The sequence below is a fragment of the Gobio gobio genome (assembly GCF_949357685.1).
Source record: "Gobio gobio genome assembly, chromosome: 14".
In the NCBI taxonomy this organism is placed as follows: domain Eukaryota; kingdom Metazoa; phylum Chordata; class Actinopteri; order Cypriniformes; family Gobionidae; genus Gobio; species Gobio gobio.
The window spans coordinates 45,855,970-45,879,439 of NC_137107.1; the positions used below are offsets into that span (position 1 = coordinate 45,855,970).

Below are 23,470 nucleotides of genomic sequence, written 5' to 3' on the forward strand. Positions count from 1 at the left end.
GAAAAGAAAATTGGGTGTTTGAACACAGAAAAGTGTCTGTTTATATGAATTGGACTAAAAGGGCAATACATCAAGAAATGGAAAGGGAATTTCCCATGTGATATGCATTTTAGACACTACAATGATTCATATGTATATTGTATATGTATATTATTTTAAATGAATATACGGTCGCACCACCTGACATGATTTTCTGGGTGGTAAAATCTGAAATCTTGTTTAATAATGAATTAATGCTGTCTTAAAAGCTGTAAAACCAATATGAATCAACACCATACATTTTTTGGACATAAAAAAGCATTTTAAAACGTTTTGCTTAAAATTATTCTTTTTTTTAATCTTAAAAACCTTATTTGTCATTGACACATACACATACAAATAAATAAATAGGTTTCATATTTCATCATTCTTCTAATTTCATTAAGGCAGATTCTCACACAGATGTGCTCACTCCAGACGGATCAATATCTGGCACATGTGCTCCGGATAAAAGGACAGGAAGACTGGATCACTTTTTGGAAGTGGCAATAACACTCATTACAGGGCCGCAGCGCTCCGTGCGTGTGTGTGAGGAATGAATAACCCCACGGGTGCGTGTTTATCAGTCACCATAGAGAATCTCATTATATAGATTATGTGTGTAATGGAGTGTGTTCATGGACCACTGACTCTAGAGAGACACAGCAGCGCGACACAGTGAATAACGCAGCGCATCGGTATTCACCGCAGCTCCAGCCTCCATCTCAAACTAGCACAGCTAAACCAGTGCTTAACAACTGGACATGGACTGATAATGTTGGGTTAAACCGGTGACCAGCACGGCATCTAGCATCTAAAACTAAAGCTAATTCCACACACTAGTTTAGTTAGCACCAGCCACATACGCAACGGCAACTTTTTAATCAAATCAAGACGTCCTGACAGCATTCATTACTACTTCAGAACAAAAGTTGGAGGATATGCAGAACACACACACACACACACACACACACACTTAAACGGTTTCACCGCCACCAAAGTCCTTCACCTGCCTCTCGCCCCGCTCCTGCAGTGATGAAGGCATTGCGGCAGAACCGTTTCAGCACACGCCGCTGCCTCCTGACCACACAAACGCTGCTAAAACAAGAGACGCTAATCAATTGACCTCAATTACCAGCACAGTATCTCGCAGAAGACCAGCAGCCCCCTTAAATCTGCTCTTGTTCACGGAAAATTACCCATCATCCTCTCATAACGAGATGATAAAGGACAGAGAGGCTTCCCAGAGGATCAGTTATGTGATATCAGCTCAAACATTTGTCTCATTCTCAACAAATTGCATGGATGTGAACGCTGCTCAGGCATTGGGTTATAGGGCTGGATGTACAGTAGAAGCAGAGCTTTATGATTGGTCGGTTGGCGCTGTCACTCACCATAGTGTGGAATAATGGCCCAGGCCATGGCCGAGGCATAGATCCCGCCCACCATCCAGAACATGCACAGCCAGCTCAGGTGTTCGCCGCGCTTCTCACGGGCCAGACACTCTGCAAAGTACGAGAACACGATGGGAACCGCCCCGCCAATCCTGCAAAGAAATCAAGATACATATTTTGCATATATTTTTAAATTGATCATTTTCATTTATTTAAAACACAACATTTGCAAATATATTTTAAGATTTATTCAATGTTTTTGAAAGAATATGTGACAGGTGAAGTGAATAACACTGATGATCTCTTCATCACGGCTCCTGTTAGTGGGTGGGATATATTAGGCAGCAAGTGAACATTTTGTCCTCAAAGTGCGCCTTGACACAAAGCACAAATGGTTTGAGGAGCACAACAACGAGTTTGAGGTGTTGACTTGGCCTCCAAATTGCCCAGATCTCAATCCAATCGAGCATCTGTGGGATGTGCTGAACAAACAAGTCCGATCCATGGAGGCCCCACCTCGCAACTTACAGGACTTAAAGGATCTGCTGCTAACATCTTGGTGCCAGATACCACAGCACACCTTCAGGGAGTCCATGCCTCGACGGGTCAGGACTGTTTTGGCAGCAAAAGGGGAACCAACAATATTTTCTTAATCTAATAATTACACCATAAGTAATGTATATTAATGATTCATTTTGGTAGTAATCATTATTAGTTTACTAACATCGATATATTTAATCAAATAATCACCAAATAAGTATCAAAAAGGATTAAACATTTTGGCTTCATTCACACAGGATTCATTTGTGTTATTTTTAACACTGACTAAATTACACAATTAAATACATACATGTGAATACATGTCATCAAATAAAATCAGCAAAGTTAAAAAAATGAATAAATGGTCCTGTGACGCATCTAGCTATTTTTGAAACAATGGGCCTGTAGTGTGTTGCAGTCTCGGTCTGTATGACCTCTGACCCCGGGTGTGTGTGTCTGCTTCAGATGGGCCGCAGTGATTCAGTCTGGAGTCGCTACACTGAGATCACGCTAAATTCAATTAGCAATAAAACCCTCCGCTGTGACCGACTCTCTCTCTCTCTGTCATGAGTTTGTGCCAGGAGGTTAAAACAACTGTGACATTGCAGAAGTGCTTGACGAGAGACAGACAGAGGAACTGACTGTGAGTCAGTGTGTCACTCCGTCGTTATCACTGTGTGTGTGTGTGTGTGTGTGTGTGTGTGTGTGTGTGTGTGTGTGTGTGTGTGTGTGTGTGTGTATGTGTTATTCTCAGACGGCAGACAGGACATGATGGAGTTGTGCTGTATTAAGGATATTCCTACAGGATGTAAGTGCTCCAATACTCAGAAGATGATTCAAAAAGAACAAAATGTCAATGCTAGCATCTGTTTCGCAGGTGTATAATTATCAGAAAAGATAATTTCTATGTTTTACACACTTTATCTGTCTCTATAAACATTTGCAAAAAAGATTTTCTTATCATGCACCGTTGACTCACTGATGCATTCATTTGCTTAACAATAAATGTTTACTAGATGAGTAAAGTTTGATGACAGACTTTGATGTTGGAGGGTTTAAAATAACTTTAAACTGCTTGAAGTTTGAAGGTTTTACAAAGAGAAAGTAAAATTTTGTTTTAACACGCCTTAACATTTTGCCAACATGTTTTAACATGTTGCTAGCATTAATTAACATGTTGCTAGCATAATTTAACAGGTTGCTAGCATTATTTAACACGTTGGTAGTATGAATTAACATGTTGCTAACATGAGTTAGCATTTATCTAACATGATTTAACACAATGTTCACATTAATTATTATGTAACTAGCATATTTTAGCATTCTGCTAGCCTGAAATAGCATGTTGTTAACATGATTTAACACATTAGTAGCATGACTTAGCACGATGCTAACATGTTTTAACACATTGTTAACATGAATTATGTTTTAACATTGCTTACATGATTTAACGCATAGTGCACCTTTAATATGTTGCTAGCATGTTTTAGCACATTGCCAACATGAATTAGCATGTTGTTAACATGTTTTAACTCATTGCTAGCATGATTTAATACTGTGCTAAAATGAATTTGCTCACATGCTTAACACATTGCTAACATTAATTAGCATGTTGTTAACACGTTTTAACTCATTGCTAGCATGATATAATACTGTGCCAACATGAATTATGTTGCACACATGCTTAACACATTGCTAACATGAATTAGCATGTTTTAACATGGGTTAACATGGTGCTACATGTTTTAGCACATTGCTAGCATGATTTTGCACTTTGCTAGCATGGATTAACAGGTTTTAACACATTGCTAACATTAATGATCATGCTAGGATGATTTAACATGTTGCTAGCATGTCCTATTAGAGTTAGTGTATTAACGTTTTGAACCCCCTCAATGTAAGTTTATCGGGTTTTTATGATTTTTAATCTTCATTTTTAGGACAACCATTAGTCGGATCAGGTCGAAAAGAAACAGCAACCCGAGTCAGAACAGTCTTAAGGTTCAGTGGTCGTAGCTTGAAAGCTCTAGGAGGACACACTGTTTACATTTTGGCTCAGAAGAAGAAGTTTAAATATTTCGATAGTCCACTTTAGACATTCAGCAAACTATATGTAACTTTACAACTACATGTCAACTAACTCTCATTAGTATTAGTACTGTTAGGGTTCGGGTTAGTAGAATGAGTAGACATGTAGTTGCAAAGTTACTTATAGTTAACAGAATGTCTAAAGTTGACCATCAAAATAAAGTGTTACCCAAATGTCTTACAGGTTTGGAACGACAGGGAGAGTAATCTTCATTTTTGGGTGACCTGTCCCTTTAAGAACGCTCTCTCCCACACGTCATCGGTGATGCTGTTCCTCACAGCGCAGTTAATGAACTCATTAGCTAAGCAAAGCAAAGATCGTCCAAGCAGAAGATGGATGGCTTCCTTCATGAGCGAGAGACTCACCCGAATCCCGAGAGCATCCTGCAGAAGAGGAAGGTGCTGTAGCCCTGGACGAAGGACGACAGGAAGGCGAAGAAGCCGTTGACGGACATGCACACCAGCAGACACTGCCGCCGGCCCACCTTATCTGACAGACCGCCCCAGAAGAACGCGCCCACCATCATCCCCAGATACACCACGCTGCCTGCACACACAACAGAGGGAGTATTAGGATCATCATCAGACCACACACTTCACACACACACTCGTTCTTCATCATAACCCTACCCATCACAACTAAGGCCATCATGTACACACTGAAGCTAAATCCGGTTGACCTTTAGTACACACACAGTTCAGTCTTTTCCGTTTGTTAATGATGTATTTTATCGTGCATCAGAGATGTTTCTCTCGTCTGTATGTGCGGTGTGTAAGAAATCACAGGGAAAGCGGTACGAGCTTTGACTCATTCATGTTGCCCGATCTTGCTTGAAAAATAATAGAAAAAATAAATCCAAATAAGACAAAAATATTGCAACCCACACTTGCTCACTTTAAAGGGATAGTTCACCCAAAAATGAAAATAATCCCATGATTTACTCACCCTCAAGTCATCCTAGGTGTATACATTCTTCTTTCAGACAAACACAATTTGAGTTACATTAAAACTGTCCTGGCTCTTCAAGGCTTTATAATGGCAGCCCAAAATTTGAAGACCAAAAAAAGTGTCTCCATCCATTATAAAAGTGCTCCACACAGGGGGTTAATAAAGGCCTTCTGAAGCGAAGCCATGCACTTGTGTAAGAAAAATATCCATAACTTTACAAGTAAAATCTCTAGCTTCCGGCGGACCGCCTTCCATATATAAAATTATGAAGAAAGTGAAACGCCTCTCGCAGTTCAAAACACTTACGCTACGTCTGAGGTCATCGTTACACCAGTTACGCTTTCTTCATAAGTTGAATATGGAAGGCGGTCCGCCAGAAGCTCAAAATTTTACTTATAAAGTTTTAAATATGGATATTTTTCTTACACAAACCCATCGCTTCGCTTCAGAAGGCCTTTATTAACCCCCTGGAGCCATGAGGAGCAGTTATATGATGGATAGATGCACTTTTTGGACTTCCAATTTTGGGCTGACATTATAAAGCTTGGAATAGCCAGAACATTTTTTAATATAACTCTGATTGTATTCATTTTGGGGTGAACTATCCCTTTAATAACTCCATAATCTCGATCGCTTTATGAGCCAAGCTTAAACAACAAGCTCAAAAACGCTTATAATAAGTGCTCATGACAACACTGCAAACTTAAAGGAATACGCCGACTTTTTGTGACTTTATCTTATTGACCGTATCCCCCAGAGTTAGATAAGTCCATACACACCATTCTCATCTCTGTGCGTGCCATAACTCTGTCTGACACACTCACTGCTAGCCTAGCTTAGCACAAAGACTGGAGGTAAATGGCTCCAGCTAGCCTACTGCTCAATAAGTGACAAAATAACACCAACATTAAGGTGCAGTAGGCGCAATGATATTACGCAGCGCCTGAAAATATGCTAACTTCCGTCAACCTAACCAACGTGACAATCTGCTTGCACAGAGAGCGCTGGGGACTATTTTCAAGTGCTGCGTAATATTATTGTGCCGCTGCACTCATGGTACGGCTCAAAGTTCCTTGATCATTACGCAGGAATGAGAGTATAGTTCCTAGTCATATCGGTCTAGAAAATCACAACTTTTCATTTTCCGTTAGACTTACTACACGATGTAACTATACACATCACAACATGTAAATAGGAAAATGTTGGCGTTATTTTGTCACTTATTGAGCAGTAGGCTAGCTGGAGCCATTTACCTCCAGTCTTTGTGCTAAGCTAGGCTAGCAGTGAGTGTGTCAGACAGAGTTATGGCACGCACAGAGATGAGAATGGTGTGTATGGACTTATCTAACACTGGGGGATACGGTGAATAAGCTAAAGGCCCTTAAAACTCGGCGTGTTCCTTTAACTGTGACTTTAAAATGACATTTTAAGACTTTTTTCAGACAGGACATGATGGAGTTGTGCTGTATTCAGGATATTCTTACGGGATATTTCCAGCTTCTGAAGTGGTCCAATACTCAGAAGATGATTCAAAAGGAACATATCAGTGCTAGCATCTGTTTTGCAGGTGTACACTGCAGTGTTTTACACACTTTATCTGTCACTATAAACATTTGTGAAACAGATTTACTTATGGGATTTTTTGGGGTGAACCATCCCTTTAATAACTCCATAATCTTGATCGCTTTATGAGCCAAGCTCAAAAACGCTTATAATAAGCGGTCAACACTGCAAACTTACCTTTGACTTTAAAAAGACATTAAAAAGAAATGTGTCAAGGATTTAGCTCTTTGTTTAAGCATCATCTTTGTTCAGTGTTATTTTAGCATAATTGATATGCTATTTTAGTACTTATTCTTATTTTGAATGAATGTTTATTTAAATGTTTCTTTTGTTACATGCTTTTGTCATTTGAATTAGTCTTTGTTGTTTATTTCTATTTAGCTTTAATTTATTTGTATTAATTTAATACATTTATAATAGTCATTTTGGCACTTCAAAACAAACTTTTTTTTGCTTTACATTGTATTTTATTTCGGCTTTATTTAATGCACTGAAAACTAATTTTTATATAGTTCACAACAACAACAACACGGTCTTCCCATCAGATGTTTCTCTTACAGTTTCTTTGGATAAATAAAAACAGGCAGCGAGTCAACAGCTGTCATTCAGTGAGAATATAGAGCTGTACAATGAATATTTGAGACATTATTGAGATCTCTTCTGAAACTCCAGAGGAGACACACACTTTCTCTAGTCTCAGCAAGTCTCACTGTGATCTGCATGTAACCTCACTGCTGTCTAGGAGAAACAAGTGAGATATTAAAGACAACTCATTAGCGAGTTTCCCTGTGTGGTCAAACGGTGAGTGTAATATTGACAGCTATTGTTTATTGATCAGTACTGATTCTAATGGAAAGCTGAGCAAGTCTATAACTCTAACATAAATAACACACACAGATGTTATTATTTTCATTGATCCATTTCCATCATCCTTAATTAACCACAGTCAAATTTAAAGGGATAGCTCACCAAAAAATGTGCACACGCGCACACACACACACACACACACACACACACACACACACACACACACACACACACACACACACACACACACACACACACACACACACACACACACACACACACACACACACACACACACACACACACACACACACACACACACACACACACACCTCATATTGTTTGAAACCTGCAACATCTGTATGTAAAATGCTTCTTGCGACATACCATTTTGTTTTTTCACATCTTGTGCAATGCATCCATGACATCCTAAGTCAATATATAGCTAACTTACACACTTGAGCACAATAAAGAAGAGCTAAAGATGAGCTACACAGGGCTTTCAGTCACTCAAGATGTGCAACGCTTCAACAGAAAGAACAACAGGTGTATATCACCCACTGTTCCTTTACTCCAGCTGTGAGTTCAGAAGGACGGGCTGATCATCACTCATTCCATCACACACACACACACACACACACACACACACACACACACACACACACACACACACACACACACACACACACACACACACACACACACACACACACACACACACACACACACACACACACACACACACACACACACACACACACACACATAACGGAATGAATCCAGTCCTGTCCACTCATTCAGGATAAGGTAATAAAAATGCTAATTTATGTTGTAGAATGTAAAGCGAAGGCCATTTGACGTGCACAAGCTCGACCAATGAAAACCCAGCGAGGCATCTCTGTCTATCTTCCAGTGCTGTTTGGTGTTCTTCATCCCTGGCGTTCTCTTTGAGAGTCTGAGGAGGAGTGTGTGTTATCTTGCTGTGCAGACGTGATGGGCCGCCCTGGTCATCCATTACTGTCTGACAGCACTGAACACTGCGGCTCGCTCCCGCTTTCTACACCAATAAGCCACATTCAGCAAAAGAGCTGCCCTCACAGAGCCACATTTACAGTATTACACTCACTGGTTTATATATATATACAGTATGTATATATAGTATGTAGAAAAACTATAAAACAGCTTTCAGCTTGGGCTTTACCTTATTAACATGCCCATATTATGCTATTTAAAGACTTCTAATTGTATCCTACAATAGATTTGCATGCATCCAACGTCAAAAAAACACTTTAAAGTCCCAGTGAACCGGAAGTTGCAACTGATCTTATTTCAGTGCAGTGACGTATTTCCAAGTGAAACGGAATATTGAATAGAGGGCAGGGTTTCACTTCAGCGCTCCTCCTCTCCATCTCGCTCTGATAGCAGACTAACGGTTTAAGGGGAGTGGTTAAGGATATTCAAACCCAAGCCGTCGCATAGTCGTCATCGGAAAGGGAACGCCATTCAAGACCGGAAGTTACTTTTCAGATTTTGATTAAAGATTACCACGGCAAATAATTTTTTTATGTGTATTAACTTGCACAGATTAATTGTTCACCCTTAGACCTGTAATGTGGGCTAACAAAGTAAATAAGATCGATTTTGATTTCATGAGGACTTTAAAGGCCCACTGAAGTTCCTTGGAACGTGCAGCATCGTTCAATGTGTTGACGTAATTTCCCCTTAAACGGCTCCAGCTGTTAGCATCTCCTCCAATAGCGTTCCGTTATTACCACAGTTTGACTAGAGCCTTTCTGTTTTTTTAATGCCAGTTTCCTCCGAATCTAACCGCTTATCATCATAATCTCCTCCATATCTCCTTGAAATACAGCATTCTGAGCAGCATTTAAATGGGTCCTATGTGTTTTGTTGTCTGCGCCGACTCGCGCATATGATCCGCGCTGCGCTCTCGTGTCTGTGGTCAACGGCTCTGGTCTAGACTGTGTGTGCGCGTGAAACTATCGTGAACCCAGACTTCCTTCGCCTCAACTGAAAACACATTTACACTGTCTGAATCGTTTCCTATCGCATGTATAGTGCGCTATGTGCCGTTCACCATATAGAAAATAGTAAATGCGTGAACAACTGACCATTTTCAGTCGCAGCTTCAGCGTCTATTTATAATGTAGGGGGCGGGGCTTCAGATTCTAGAGAGCATTTGATTGGACAGAAGATTTGATGAGAAGGTGAAGTCTACGATGATGACATCAAAATCTGTGATTCGTTTTAACGGAAGTGAGAGACTGTATGTTTTGAATGCTTATATCTCCTAAATGCAAATTTTGTCATTGTTTTGGAACACACCAGCTTATTCATAACCTTAAGGCTAAGATAATCATACTAAAAGCTAAAAAACTTTATTTTGATTTTAGTGGGCCTTTAATTTCTCATAATATACATTGCAGTATCAGCTAAAGGATTCAGCCTCTCGAAACTTTTCTATGAGCTCTGATTGGTCAGACGGCCCAGTCTGTTGTGATTGGTCTACTCTGCTCTGATTGGTCAGATGGCCCAGTCTGTTATGATTGGTCTACTCTGCTCAGATTCATCTCCAGATCTTCCTCAGCACTTGACAGTGATGCGAACAGTAACGATGACGTCTTGTTTTCCTGTATCAATATCATCCTTTGGTAGAGGAAGAGGATTTTCTTTGGCAGCAGAAAACGACGTCTTCTCAAACCAAACTCTTCCAGTCTCTGCTACAACTACAGTGTTTGAGGGCGGGGCAAAGGCAGCCAATGAAGACCATAGGTTTGCATAATGCAAATTAGTTACAAACATACATAGGTTTGAGCAGGAACTGATTACTGGGGGATTACTGACGACTCGTTTCAGGTGATTCAGAATCGATTCTCTCTTCTGGGAGACAATAACTCCATTTATCGCCACTTTGAACTTTCATAAACATTCACAAGCAGCCAAATTACACAATACACGAAAGGTAACACCCCAAAAAGCATAATAGGGGGACCTTAAATATGCATTTTTGTAATAACATACATAAAATGTTTCTAAATGGTGCAGAAATCCCTCATAACAGCTTTTAAAAAATGTCATACACATTTTTCCTACATACATTCACCTAAAGGATTATTAGGAACACCTGCTCAATTTCTCAATAATGCAATTATCTAATCAACCAATCACATGGCAGTTGTGTGGTCCTGGTCAAGACAATCTCCTGAACTCCAAACTGAATGTCAGAATGGGAAAGAAAGGTGATTTAAGCAATTTTGAGCGTGGCATTGTTGTTGGTGCCAGACGGGCCGGTCTGAGTATTTCACAATCTGCTCAGTTACTGGGATTTTCACGCACAACCATTTCTAGGGTTTACAAAGAATGGTGTGAAAAGGGAAAAACATCCAGTATGCGGCAGTCCTGTGGGCGAAAATGCCTTGTTGATGCTAGAGGTCAGAGGAGAATGGGCCGACTGATTCAAGCTGATAGAAGAGCAACTTTGACTGAAATAACCACTTGTTACAACCGAGGTATGCAGCAAAGCATTTGTGAAGCCACAACACACACAACCTTGAGGCGGATGGGCTACAACAGCAGAAGACCCCACCGGGTACCACTCATCTCCACTACAAATAGGAAAAAGAGGCTACAATTTGCACAAGCTCACCAAAATTGGACAGTTGAAGACTGGAAAAATGTAGCCTGGTCTGATGAGTCTCGATTTCTGTTGAGACATTCAGATGGTAGAGTCAGACTTTGGCATAAACAGAATGAGAACATGAATCCATTATGCCTTGTTACCACTGTGCAGGCTGGTGGTGGTGGTGTAATGGTGTAGGGGATGTTTTCTTGGCACACTTTAGGCCCCTTAGTGCCAATTGGGCATCGTTTAAATGCCAAGGCCTACCTGAGCATTGTTTCTGACCATGTCCATCCCTTTATGACCACCATGTCCCCATCCTCTGATGGCTACTTCCAGCAGGATAATGCACAATGTCACAAAGCTCCAATCATTTCAAATTGGTTTCTTGAACATGACAATGAGTTCACTGAACTAAAATGGCCCCCACAGTCACCAGATCTCAACCCAATAGAGCATCTTTGGGATGTGGTGGAACGGGAGCTTCGTGCCCTGGATGTGCATCCCACAAATCTCCATCAACTGCAAGATGCTATCCTATCAATATGGGCCAACATTTCTAAAGAATGCTTTCAGCACCTTGTTGAATCAATGGCACGTAGAATTAAGGCAGTTCTGAAGGCGAAAGGGGGTCAAACACAGTTTTAGTATGGTGTTCCTAATAATCCTTTAAGTGAGTGTATTTTCTCTTGGTTGCACAGTCTTCTCCTTTGCTACTTCTCTCTCATGTGGGATTTATTTCACTGAACTGCATCTACATGTCAAAGCTCTTGTTATTAATATCCCAGCATTCAGTGAGTGAAAATGAGCTCCTGCGGAGTGAAATTTCCCTTTCTCCCGTTCTCTCTGTCACAGACTGATTTGAGTTCGGCAGCGCTCAGAGAATCGCCCGTAATTCCCCTGATCCTGTCATGAAAATCCCATCGGAATCCCGCATGAGCAACAACCAGAGCGAAACGCACGACTGTAAACAGGAGCGGGGCACAGGGACTGGAGAACCTTTGTCAACAATTGCACTGAGGAACATTTGACAAACTTAACTTCTTTTTTGTTGAATCTGGCCCGATTTGCTCCACCAATCAGAGTGCGGGACAGGACGAGAGTGGGCGGGCCAGACGTCCTGTATGTTTTAATTACAGAAGACTAATCTAGCATGATTGCACAACAGTGTCAATACTGACACACTCACGCAGAGACTCAAATCACACACAGATGTGATCTGGACTGACAGTCCACAGTCGTTGTTCATCTGATCTGTTTGTTCAGACAGTGTTGACAGTATCTGCTGTATCTACATCCGCCGCTCTTGTTATGACGCGAGTGTCAACACGATTGCATGAGACGGGCTGAAAAACTGGATATTTCATGACATCACACCGCACACATGAGGAGAATGTCTCTTGTAGGGTTTGATTTTGTATGTATTTGACAGAACATTATAACCTTAAACATCTGCGTCTTTGCGGTCAAACGTGCATACATACTGCATATAAGTAAAATTCCTTTTGTAGCCTTTGGGTACAACATTAGCTTCCTCATGTATTCACTCAATCATTACAAATCACACTGTACAACAAAATTGTGTACGACATGTACTGTATGTAGACTGTACGATGATGAATCGTAGGCTACGACGCAAGTTAGTAAAGGAGAATAAAGAATAAAACATCATCAGCATGCGCTTGTGGTAAACAGAGCAAGATGAATCACACTTTGGCAATTGTGGTTTTTATGTGCAAGGAAAAAAGAGGAGAATATGGATGCAGTCACAGCTAGGGAAAAGAGGCCAACTACTTAGCATGCCAATCTTGCAAATGGAGCTTGAGGTTTTAGTGCCATGTTGCATTGATCAATACGCCATTTCATGTTGCAGTTTTTTTGGCTAGTCAGTAGATGTGGGGCGTAGCAGAAAAACACACTGTGATCATGCTCAACTTCTGAAAATGATTGCAGACTATCTTTGGTTGCAAGGCCGTGACAACAGCCGTCTTTGAACCTCTCTCATGTATGACGTAGACCCACACATTAGGAGCCATGACCACAGAAATCAATCGCCGCGATTGGTCATCTTTCGTCTAGGACAGCCCAAAATCGTACAATAGGTGCTTCTCATGTCTTATTTGTGAATCCTCGTTTCCTTTCCTCACGTCTTAGCTCCACCCCCTTAGTATAGAGACAGAGCGTATTTAGGCCACGCCCACAACGTGAACAAATTATGAATCATTTTTCATAAGTATGCAGTGTCATAACTACATCGCTGACGTTTTTATAACGAACCAAACTGTTTGAAAATCGGTAGAAAATTGAGCCAGTTATGTTTATTTAAAAAGTGCAAGCACCATGAAAACAATGTTACGAGTGAGCGAGCTGCCTGTGACAAGATGGCCGCCAGGTGCAGACTTCGACCTCCAATGGCCAGCAGCACGGACGAGACATCTAGCCTTTATTATGGATATCTATGGGGGAAACAACCGTATCCATTGACTTTGTGTTGCGTGAAGTGCCTCCTTGTCATTTCTGACTTATAACAAAAAACAGAACAATGTCTAAAAGCTGATATGTGACAGTATATACAGCAGACGAGCTAATAAACACAGAACTAAGTTTGTATAAGCTGTCGACCCAAAAAAAACGAGTGTTTAAGGAGACAAAAGTGGATACAGGCAATAAGACGTGAAGCATCAGCAGGAAAAATGGGTCAATTTTGGGATCCTGGCACTTGGTAAGTAAAATATCCAAATGTCAGTTTTATATATTATATTTCCTGATTACGTTCCCCTCTAGTGGGCGTAGTTCTCAGTGTAATATAGCATGTCGCGCTCTGTCTTAATTGCCTGTATCTACTTTTGTGTCCGTAAACGTTTTTTTTTTGGGTCAACAGCTTATACAAACTTCTGGGTTTTTTAGTTCTGGGTTTTTTTATCTTGTTTGCTGTACACCTTGTCACATATCAGCTTTTAGACATTGTTCTGTTTTTTGTTTAAAGTGACAATGACAAGGAGGCTGCTTCACGCAATACAAAGTCAATGGAGATGGTTTGATTGTTTTCCGTCCCCGGTGGGCGTGGTCTTCATATTATGACACGTGTCGCTCTGTCTCTATGCGAGGGAAGGAAACACCTGTGTATCCTTGGTCATGACTCCTCAGGAAGCTTCCTCACTCTTCATTAATCACCTCCTCCATCAAGGCACCTCCAATTAGGGAACTGAGATGTCCTTCAAGATGGCTGAATTAGATTGGTTTCTGGGTCACGGCTGGAGAAAGCATCAATTTGAGTATTGAGAAGCGCCAAATGTGTACCGGGCAAGAAAACAAGTGTGTCTTACAAGCGGCAACCTCCCGCAGTTTCTCTTGAAGCCAATATGGAAGTGAATTAAACAGCAAAACATCGACTGGCCACTAGGGACAGACTCCAGAAGGAGCAGAATCTCTTTGAGCCCGATGTTAAAATGCCCAACTTTACAGCAGAAGAACACATGTTTACAGTCTGGGACAAATTGTGGTTTTGGTCTATACGGCTAATTTTGCCCTTCATGACGACTGTGAGGGGGGTGAATTTTTATAACTCATTCGTTTACATTATATAAAGCCTTAAAGTTCTGCATAATTAAGGGCGTGGCCACTTTGAGTGACAGGTGGATTGCCGTTTGTCTGCTGTCTGTTAGTCATCACATCACCTCAGCTCCACCCACGTCCCGCCTCTTTGACCATTTTGTGTTATCCAGATGTGACGCTGACAAGATGGCAACGGCTGACTTTGAGGCTTCAAAACTGCTCTTCAGAATCCTATGGGTGACGTCACGGACACTACGTCCATAATTTTTTACAGTCTATGGCAGGGGTTTTCAAATTGTATGATGCCAAGGACCCCCAAATATGATGAACCTTTATGAGGGACCCCCTTCCTAAAATCCATCTATTTTTATGTATGAAAATACGGTTAAAACGGTTAACTGATAAATAGTAAGTGTGACATTATAAATACAACATATTGTTTCCCAACTTAAATTGGCTATTAATGTTGGAAGTATAAAACTGAAGAAGAATATTTTCAATTAAAAATTATTTGTATAAGCAACTTACACAATAAATGTATGTGAGCAGTGTACGTAAATTGTTAAGAAAACTGCCTTACAACCCCGGTGAGCGAGATAAAGGGGACTAAAGTGAGAGAAACTCACTAGAAAGATACAAAGCAAACATATACAATTCTGGAATGTATACGGCAAGAAAGGGGAGAAACATTTTGAAATGAAACCGTTAGAATGTTCGATCGACTTTATCCATTTTTGCTTTGTCTTTTTATTTTCAGGAATGTTGTGGGGACCCCTTAGAACCTTCTGGAGGACCCCAGTTTGAAAACCCCTGCTATGGTGTATGGTTATGGTTATTGCACCCTCAAGTGCTCAATGGCTTCTGAGAGCACCAACTAGTGGTGGGAGTAGTCGAATACCTGACTTATCTATGCAAGCCCTAATAGAGTACATACCAATAATAATTGATCTTAACTACACACTTTAAAAAATGCTGGGTTAAAAACAACCCAAGTTGGGTTGAAAATGGACTAACCCAGCAATTGAGTTGTTTTAAGCAAACATTTAACCCAACCGCTGGGTTAAAACGACCCATTCACTGGGTTAAAACAACCCAATTGCTGGGTTAAAACGACCCATTCACTAGGTTAAAACAACAGCATTTTTTAGAGTGTATATTAATACACACTACTGTTCAAAGGTTTGGGGTCTGTAAGATTTTTATTTTTTGAACAAAGTCTCTTAGTCTCTCATGCTCACCAAGGCTGCATTTATTTGATAAAAAATACAGTAAAAATTGTAAAAAAAAAATGTGTTTAAATATTATTGCAGTTTAAAGTAGCTGTATTCTATTTTAATATATATTAAAATGTAATTTATTTCTGTGATCAGAGCTGTATTTTCAGCATCATTACTCCAGTCTTCAGTGTCACATGATCCTTCAGAAATCATTCTGATATGAGGATTTGCTGCTCAAGAAACATTTATGATTATTATCAATATTGAAAAACATTTTTTTTTATGGAAACCATAATATATATATTTTTCAGGATTCTTTGATCAATTTAATCCTTGCTGAATAAAAGTGTTAAAAAACTTTTGAACAACTAGGTATATATATATATATAGTTGTTCAGTATATATGCATTTAAATTCAGTCACACACACAGATTTCAGCTTGAGCTGTACAACATCTGATGTTGCTGATACTGCAGTATAAAAGGATGGAGAGAGAGAAAGAGAGAGAGAGAGAGAGAGAGAGAGAGAGCAGTAAAGCGTGAAATCAGAAAGTGTCGGGCATATTACAGCCGCCTCTCAGGGGTCTTTTCAGCAGAGCAGCATCTCACCTCTCATCTCTCCATCACTCCATCCTCTCTATCTCTCTAACACTGGGAATGTGATCACCGAGCTAATGGCCACACCAAATTACCCACAGCACATTTGCTGTACCTTTCTTTCTTTCTTTCTTTTTTGCGATATGCATATATCGTTTCACAAACTTTTGTGAAAATCCACATCACTTCTGTTGTGTCCCAGAAAACACAAATATTGTTCTAAAGACATTTAGTTAATGTTCCCATGAAGTTATAAAAACGTTATTTCTGAATGTTCAAAATGTTTTTCTTGATTATACGAACGTTATGGGAACATTCCAAAACATTCTGGAAACGTTATTTTTTAATGGTCTCGTAGTAACATTTAAAAAACGTTAAAAGAACCTCCAACTAAACATTCCATGAACGATGTGTAAATAACATTATAACAATAAAAAGTGATTTGATTAGTTTTTTGCTAACGTTTTGAGGACATTATTAAAAACCAGATCACTTTCAACAAACGTTCTATTTGTGTTACTGGGAAAATGTTTGTTCATAACCTTGAGGGAACCTTTCCACAACATTAGTTAAAGTTCTGGGAACGTTTTCCTGTTAGACCGTCAATGTTTCACATATTATTTTAAAAACCTGTCTTGACGATCAGTGTGATCTCTTCACCAGCTCAGGACAGTGTATGGTCGAATTCCGTAACACGTACTCTCGGTCGCATCTGTGATGGACAGCTCTCTTTATCTGGGACTGGGAATATCTCCATCCGCTCCGCCTGCCGTCTAATTTATCGATCAGAGTTATTGATCAGAGCGCACGCGGACCGCAGGGCAACTGTGTGTGTTTTATAAATGCACTGTGCTAAGATCCTGTGAGTGTGTGTGTTCATTAGAGGAAAGAGCCATCCTGTACGGCGGGCACAAAGAGGACAGGAGGAGGAAAAGAACGAGTGATTACAGAGAGGGAGGGTAAATAAACGAGCTTTACTGCAGGGGAAGAAGAAGAGGAGAATGGGAGAAGAAAGATAAGAGATAATGGAAGCTCTGCGGCAGTCGTTCTCAGTGTGAGTGTGTTTCTGTGGCGCGCTCTTCATTACCTGCACAAAACCCACACACACACACACACACACACACACGATACTGACTCTAGCCAGACCTCATGCCAACCCTAAAAACTATTTGCAACTGCACAAACATTTTTATCAGATTGAACTTTTTTAAAAAGCATTTCGTATTCGCCAACTCAAATGTTTCTACACAAATGATAAATGCATCATTGCTTTAGAATTTGGTATGAAATATGGGCTATGATTAAATAATCTGTCAATTATTAAATATTTATATTTATAGCAAAGTACTGTTAAAGGGTCACTTCAGTGATTTAGCATTAGGCTGTGTATCAGTAGAAACCGGTAGTATATTTGAATTATGGTACTTTCCCCCCTCATATCGCCCTGAGACGAGAGAATTATGCATTTTATTTCTGGAAAAAAATCCTCAGATGACGCAAATATCGTCATTTTACATCATCAGAGGATTTTTGGCCAGAGGCTAGAGACTACAGCCACTAGATGGCGCTGTTCCACATGTTATCAACCCCCCCATAGGGGAGAGATCTCACGCACAGAATGTAAACGTGTACGGCCGCTCGACCTCGGGCATTAATAACGGAGCGGTGCGGAGCAAAGTGAGTGTTTCAACTTTTCAATGAATTCCTATGAAAGTTAAGCTTCCATGATCTGAAAACACGGCAGACTGGACACACGTTACCTCAGCTCTGCTCAGCTCTTACTTCACTCTCGTGATGAATGAAATCTGACACTGCTGCGTCTGTGACGTGACTTTAGTTCGGCTCACTCACACTTTCTTGAAAAGACACGTACAGTTTTTAATTGTTCTCTAACTGAACGAAATGATTGTATTACTATGAAGATCAAAAAGATGGTGGGGGCGGTGAGATGTAACCAGTAGCCGTGGCTTTGGGAGTGGCCTCGTAGGGCAGTGCATTCTGGGAGTTGTTGTCTTTCATCCATATGAGACAAAAATACATTTTCTGTCTTTTCTCAGTCTAGAAGGCACCAAATTCAAAAATAATTTCACATTTCTACTGCATAAATGACCCAGTTTAAATACACATTCATCTTCCCAGCGCTGAAGTGCCCCTTTAATATTAAATAGCTAAATATTTACCTTTTGAATACTTTAGAATTTGGTATGAAATATAATTTGGTATTAAATCTTTTTTTTTTAATCATTCAATATTTCCATAGCAGTAATTAAAAGTACTGTTACTGTACTGTTATTAAATACATTTAAAATAGCTAAATATTACATAATGTAACATAACTATACAATTTTGAATGGAATAAACCAGTCAAAGTGAAGTGTACCGGTCAAAAGTTTGTTCATCAAGGCTGCATTTATTTGATCAAAAATACAGGAAAAAACGGTAATATTGTGAAATATTATTACAATTTAAAATAGCTGTTTTTTATGTCAATATATTGTAAAATGTAATTTATTTCTGTGATCAAAGCTGAATTTTCAGCATCATTCCTCCAGTCTTCAGTGTCACATGATCCTTCAGAAATCATTCTGATATGAGGATTTATAATCAATGTTGCAAACAGTTGTGCTGCTTCATATTTTTTAATAGCCTGTGATAATTGTCAGGATTCTTTGATGAATAAAAGGTTAAAGAAAAGCATTTATTTAAAATGGAAATCTTTTGTAACATTATATACACTACTGTTCAAAAGTTTGGGGTCAGTCATTATTATTATTATTATTATTATTTATTTATTTTTTTTGTTGACAGAAATTAATACTTTTATTCAGCAAGGATGTGTTAAATTGATAAAAAGTGATAGTAAAGATTTATATTGTTAGAAAATGCAGCTTTGATCACAGAATTATATTTTGAATTACATTAAAATAGAAAACCATTATTTTAAATTGTAATAATATTTCACAGTATTACAGTTTTTACTGGATTTTTGATCAAATAAAAGCACGAGTCTGACTATGATGCTGTCTAGATAGGCAGCTCATGGGGTTTGGAACAGAGCCTGAACGGTGAGACCACACACACACACACACACACACACACACACACACACACACACACACACACACACACACACACACACACACACACACACACACACACACACACACACACACACACACACACACACACACGTCTTCAGATGAGCACAGTTAATCAAGACTAAGTGCAGAGTATTGATCAGAGAGAGAGAGAGAGAGAGAGAGAGAGAGAGAGAGAGAGAGAGAGAGAGAGAGAGAGAGAGAGAGAGAGAGAGAGAGAGAGAGAGAGAGAGAGAGAGAGAGCAGGGGAGAAGAAACTGGTAATACTTTTTCTGATTTATCTACATAGAGGCACCATATCTCTATATGTGCACGAATGCAACAGACAAAAACAGCACTATTCAGAAATATGACATAATACATGAATACATAAATGAGCTCTGCACTGTGATTGACAACACCAAGAACCATAAAGCCACTGTTCCACCTGCACGTCCTACACAGACATGATGCAACAAGTTTCATTTCTCTGTCCTCGCTCAAAGACAAAATGCTGCAAGATGCAACACAATAACAGCCAATGGGTACATATTTAAGATAAGATGCAATTATGAATGTATTCATAATTCATAACGGGCACACACAAAAAAAAAACAGTTAGGACAAAGACACTTCACCAGCACTTCATCATTTAATTTGAAGAAACTATCATCATTCACAGAAGCTCAAAGGTCACGACGTCAAAATAAAGGTTTGGTTTAAATTGTGATAGGAATGTACTTCTTAAAGTAATAATAATAATTTAAAGGAATATCACACAATTTTACTTTAAACTTCTGTTGTGTAGAACATTGATTGCGAAAAAATAAATAAAAGCAATTGTTATTTTTCATTTCATTACTTTTTATAAGATTGATTACTTTGTTAATACTTGATTACCCTTTTTGGTGATACATTTGTATTGAATCATAAATCCAGTGAAATTTAAATAGAAAAAAAAAAGCATTTATGAAAAATTAAAATGGTTAAATTCAATTGATTAGACACTTTTTGAGAATTAAAATTTAATTACACTATTAAAATAGATTCCAGAAATTTAAAAAAAAAAGTAATATGGAGGGAAAATGTGGGGACAACCAATGTCACAAAAATATGATAAAAGATGCCAATTTTCTAATAAAATGAATACCAATAAACAATTCTTCCGCCAAGTAATATAGTGCATTATTAGACAGAACGACACCTTTTAGTTCAAGTTCATTAAACACTTATATAATAAAATAAACACATGACAATGTTCCGCCACAACATCCAAAGAACATCTGGAGAACATCAGCTCTTTCATTTGATTTGTTTCATTATATTGTATGTGATCTGCATAATATTATAGATAAATACTTATATAAGGGACAGAATGAAGCAAACACACACACACACACACCCGCTCCTCTTAAATAAGCTCAGATCTACCCACACATGTTCTGTACTACCTGCTGCCAAAACAATAAACTCCTCCAGACCCAGAGAGATCACTGAATAATACAACAACAGTCTCTACCCACACACACACACACATCCGAGAACCATCAAACGAGCACGACACAGTACGGTATCGCTGGCAGACGCCACCCAACCACCCACATTACACACACACACACACACACACACACACACTCATTACAAGGAAAAAGCCCTCCCTTACATCAAAGGGTGTAAAAAGCAGCTTGTCGTCTTTACAGCATGTGACTAAAGACAGAAACATGTGGGAACAAAGACGGAGATGAATAACAGAGACTCCAGAATCCACTGAGCTTCCTACAGACACCAGATCTGATTGTGTTCAAACATTTTCAGCATCATAACTCCAGTCTTTCAGAAATCATTCTGATATGAGGATTTGATACTCAAGAAACATTTATGATTATTATTAATGTTGTCAATGTTAATATTTTTGCGGAAAATTTTTTTCACAGGATTCTTTGATGATTAGAAAGTTTAAAAAGAACAGAATTTATTTAAAATAGTAATCTTTTTATAAAAAAGCAACATTATAAATGTCTTTACTGTCAATTTAATGCCTCCTTAATTAATACAATTATGAATTTCTTTAATAAAAAAGACCCCGAGTGATTTAAACAGTGCTTAATTTAACTGTCACCGTCCCGCTAACAGGACGTTTGGTGCTCTTTTTATTTATTGCCTTTTTTTCCATGTCACATATTTTAGTAATCATTATAAATGAGGTATCATTTGAAAGCTTACGAACTCAAAATTCATCCTTTGAAAACCGTTACCGTGGAAACTCTCTAAATCATGTTAGTGGGCTCCTCTATGGAATCAGATTCCTGCCTAATGTTTTGCAGTCACGCACCAAAAAATAATAAGCGTGAATCAAAATGTTAAAAACACGTGAAAATATAACGCACAAAACTGAAAAAGCAATGCAAAATTAACCAGAATCACAAACAACGCAGTCACGGAAATAAAAAATAATAAGCGTAAATCAAACATTTAAACAAATTTAAAATGATATTGCTCAAAACTGAATCATGAATTCAAAATGATCTGAATCGCACACAAAATCATGTTTTCTGCTCTTATTTTCATTTTTTGTATGTCCGTGCTCTTTTCTCCTTTACTCAGAGTCGTTTCCACATTCTGCGCTTGCGTTTCCAAATGTTGCAGTTATGCTGCGTTCACACCAAACGCGAATAGAGCGCCAGGAGCGAGTGATTTCAATGTTAAGTCAATGGAACAGCGCAATAGATGCGTTTCGCACGGCGCGATGGACGCGATTCCACCTCATTCGCGCGTCCAGTTCGCGCAAAAATTGGACGCGAATCGAGCGTCTTGCGCGATACGCGCGTTACGCTTTTTGTGCATTCACGCGTTTGAAGCGAATTCACGTCTGACGTTTCAGTTATTTACTGAATTGAATACATATTTAAAAGGTGTTTGCTGTAATCTTACACTGCAAAGTGATAACTTAAAAGGGATTAAATTCATAATTATTTAATGATCGAAGCACACAAAAAATGTATGACAGCCCTATAGTATCAAATAAACATGAATGAACTTCAGAAGGAATGTTGTTTCAACCGCGGAAAGATGTCAGTACACACCGTTTTTCAAGTTCAAGTCCACCGACGCTAATCTATGAACTCTCTTGACTCCGGACAAAAATGGCGGATTCGGCGAATGGGCGGATTATGATTGGTCAGATCGCCTGTCAATCAAACTCCCGGCGAAAGGCTGGCCGTCCAAAAGGAGAAAAGAGCACGGACATACAAAAAATGAAAATAAGAGCAGAAAACATGATTTTGTGTGCGATTTAGATCATTTTGAATTCATGATTCAGTTTTGAGCAATATTATATTTTAAACTTGTTTAAATGTTTGATTTACGCGTATTATCTTTTATTTCCGTGACTGCGTTGTTTGTGATTCTGGTTAACTTTGCATTGATTTTCCAGTTTTGTGAGTTATATTTTCACATGTGCTTTTTACATTTTGATTCACGCTTATTATTTTTTGATGCGTGACTGCAAAACAGGAGGCGGGAATCTGATCCCATACTCCTCCCCTAGTGGGCGGTGTCAGGTTTCATATCACAACATTTATTTGAACGACTTTATAATCAAAACCTTTTCTAATCTTGACGAAACGCATATCGCCGGAAAGGTCTGAGTCTCAAGGTTTCATATTTGGTGTCTGTTTTGTGATAGAAGTAAAATTTGAATAGAAATATATACATTTGTTACAGGAGAACAAATATCACCCAGTGGCTATTTTTGGTACAGCGCCTGAACAAAATCTCTTCAATTTTTGTGATATCAACTTCAAATTTGGAACACAACTTGGTTAGACATGGCTTTGATTTTATAGTAGTTTTAGAGTAAACATTATTTTGTATAAAATATATAATTTTATATAAAATACAATATATAGGACAGTACGTTTGAGTAAATTTCAATTTCCAGATTTTTTTTGAAGTTTTCACTTGAGTGTCTTTAAAATGTAGGTCTATATTCCAAAACTTTCTTGATTACAACCATTTAAGTTTGGATTG

The 23,470-nt window shown here is 38.9% G+C and overlaps 1 protein-coding gene across 1 annotated transcript in view; it reads right to left on the reverse strand.

Annotated features, from left to right (window-relative positions):
* LOC307136802 (synaptic vesicle glycoprotein 2C) overlaps positions 1-23,470 on the reverse strand; it is a gene marked incomplete at both ends in the record, with an annotated part of 67,101 nt that overhangs the window by 42,848 nt on the left and 783 nt on the right. Inside the window, 2 exons of the mRNA XM_079834082.1 lie at positions 1,413-1,564; positions 4,407-4,583. Coding sequence (XP_079690208.1) covers positions 1,413-1,564; positions 4,407-4,583 — 329 coding nt within the window. The remainder of the gene's footprint in view (positions 1-1,412; positions 1,565-4,406; positions 4,584-23,470) is intronic.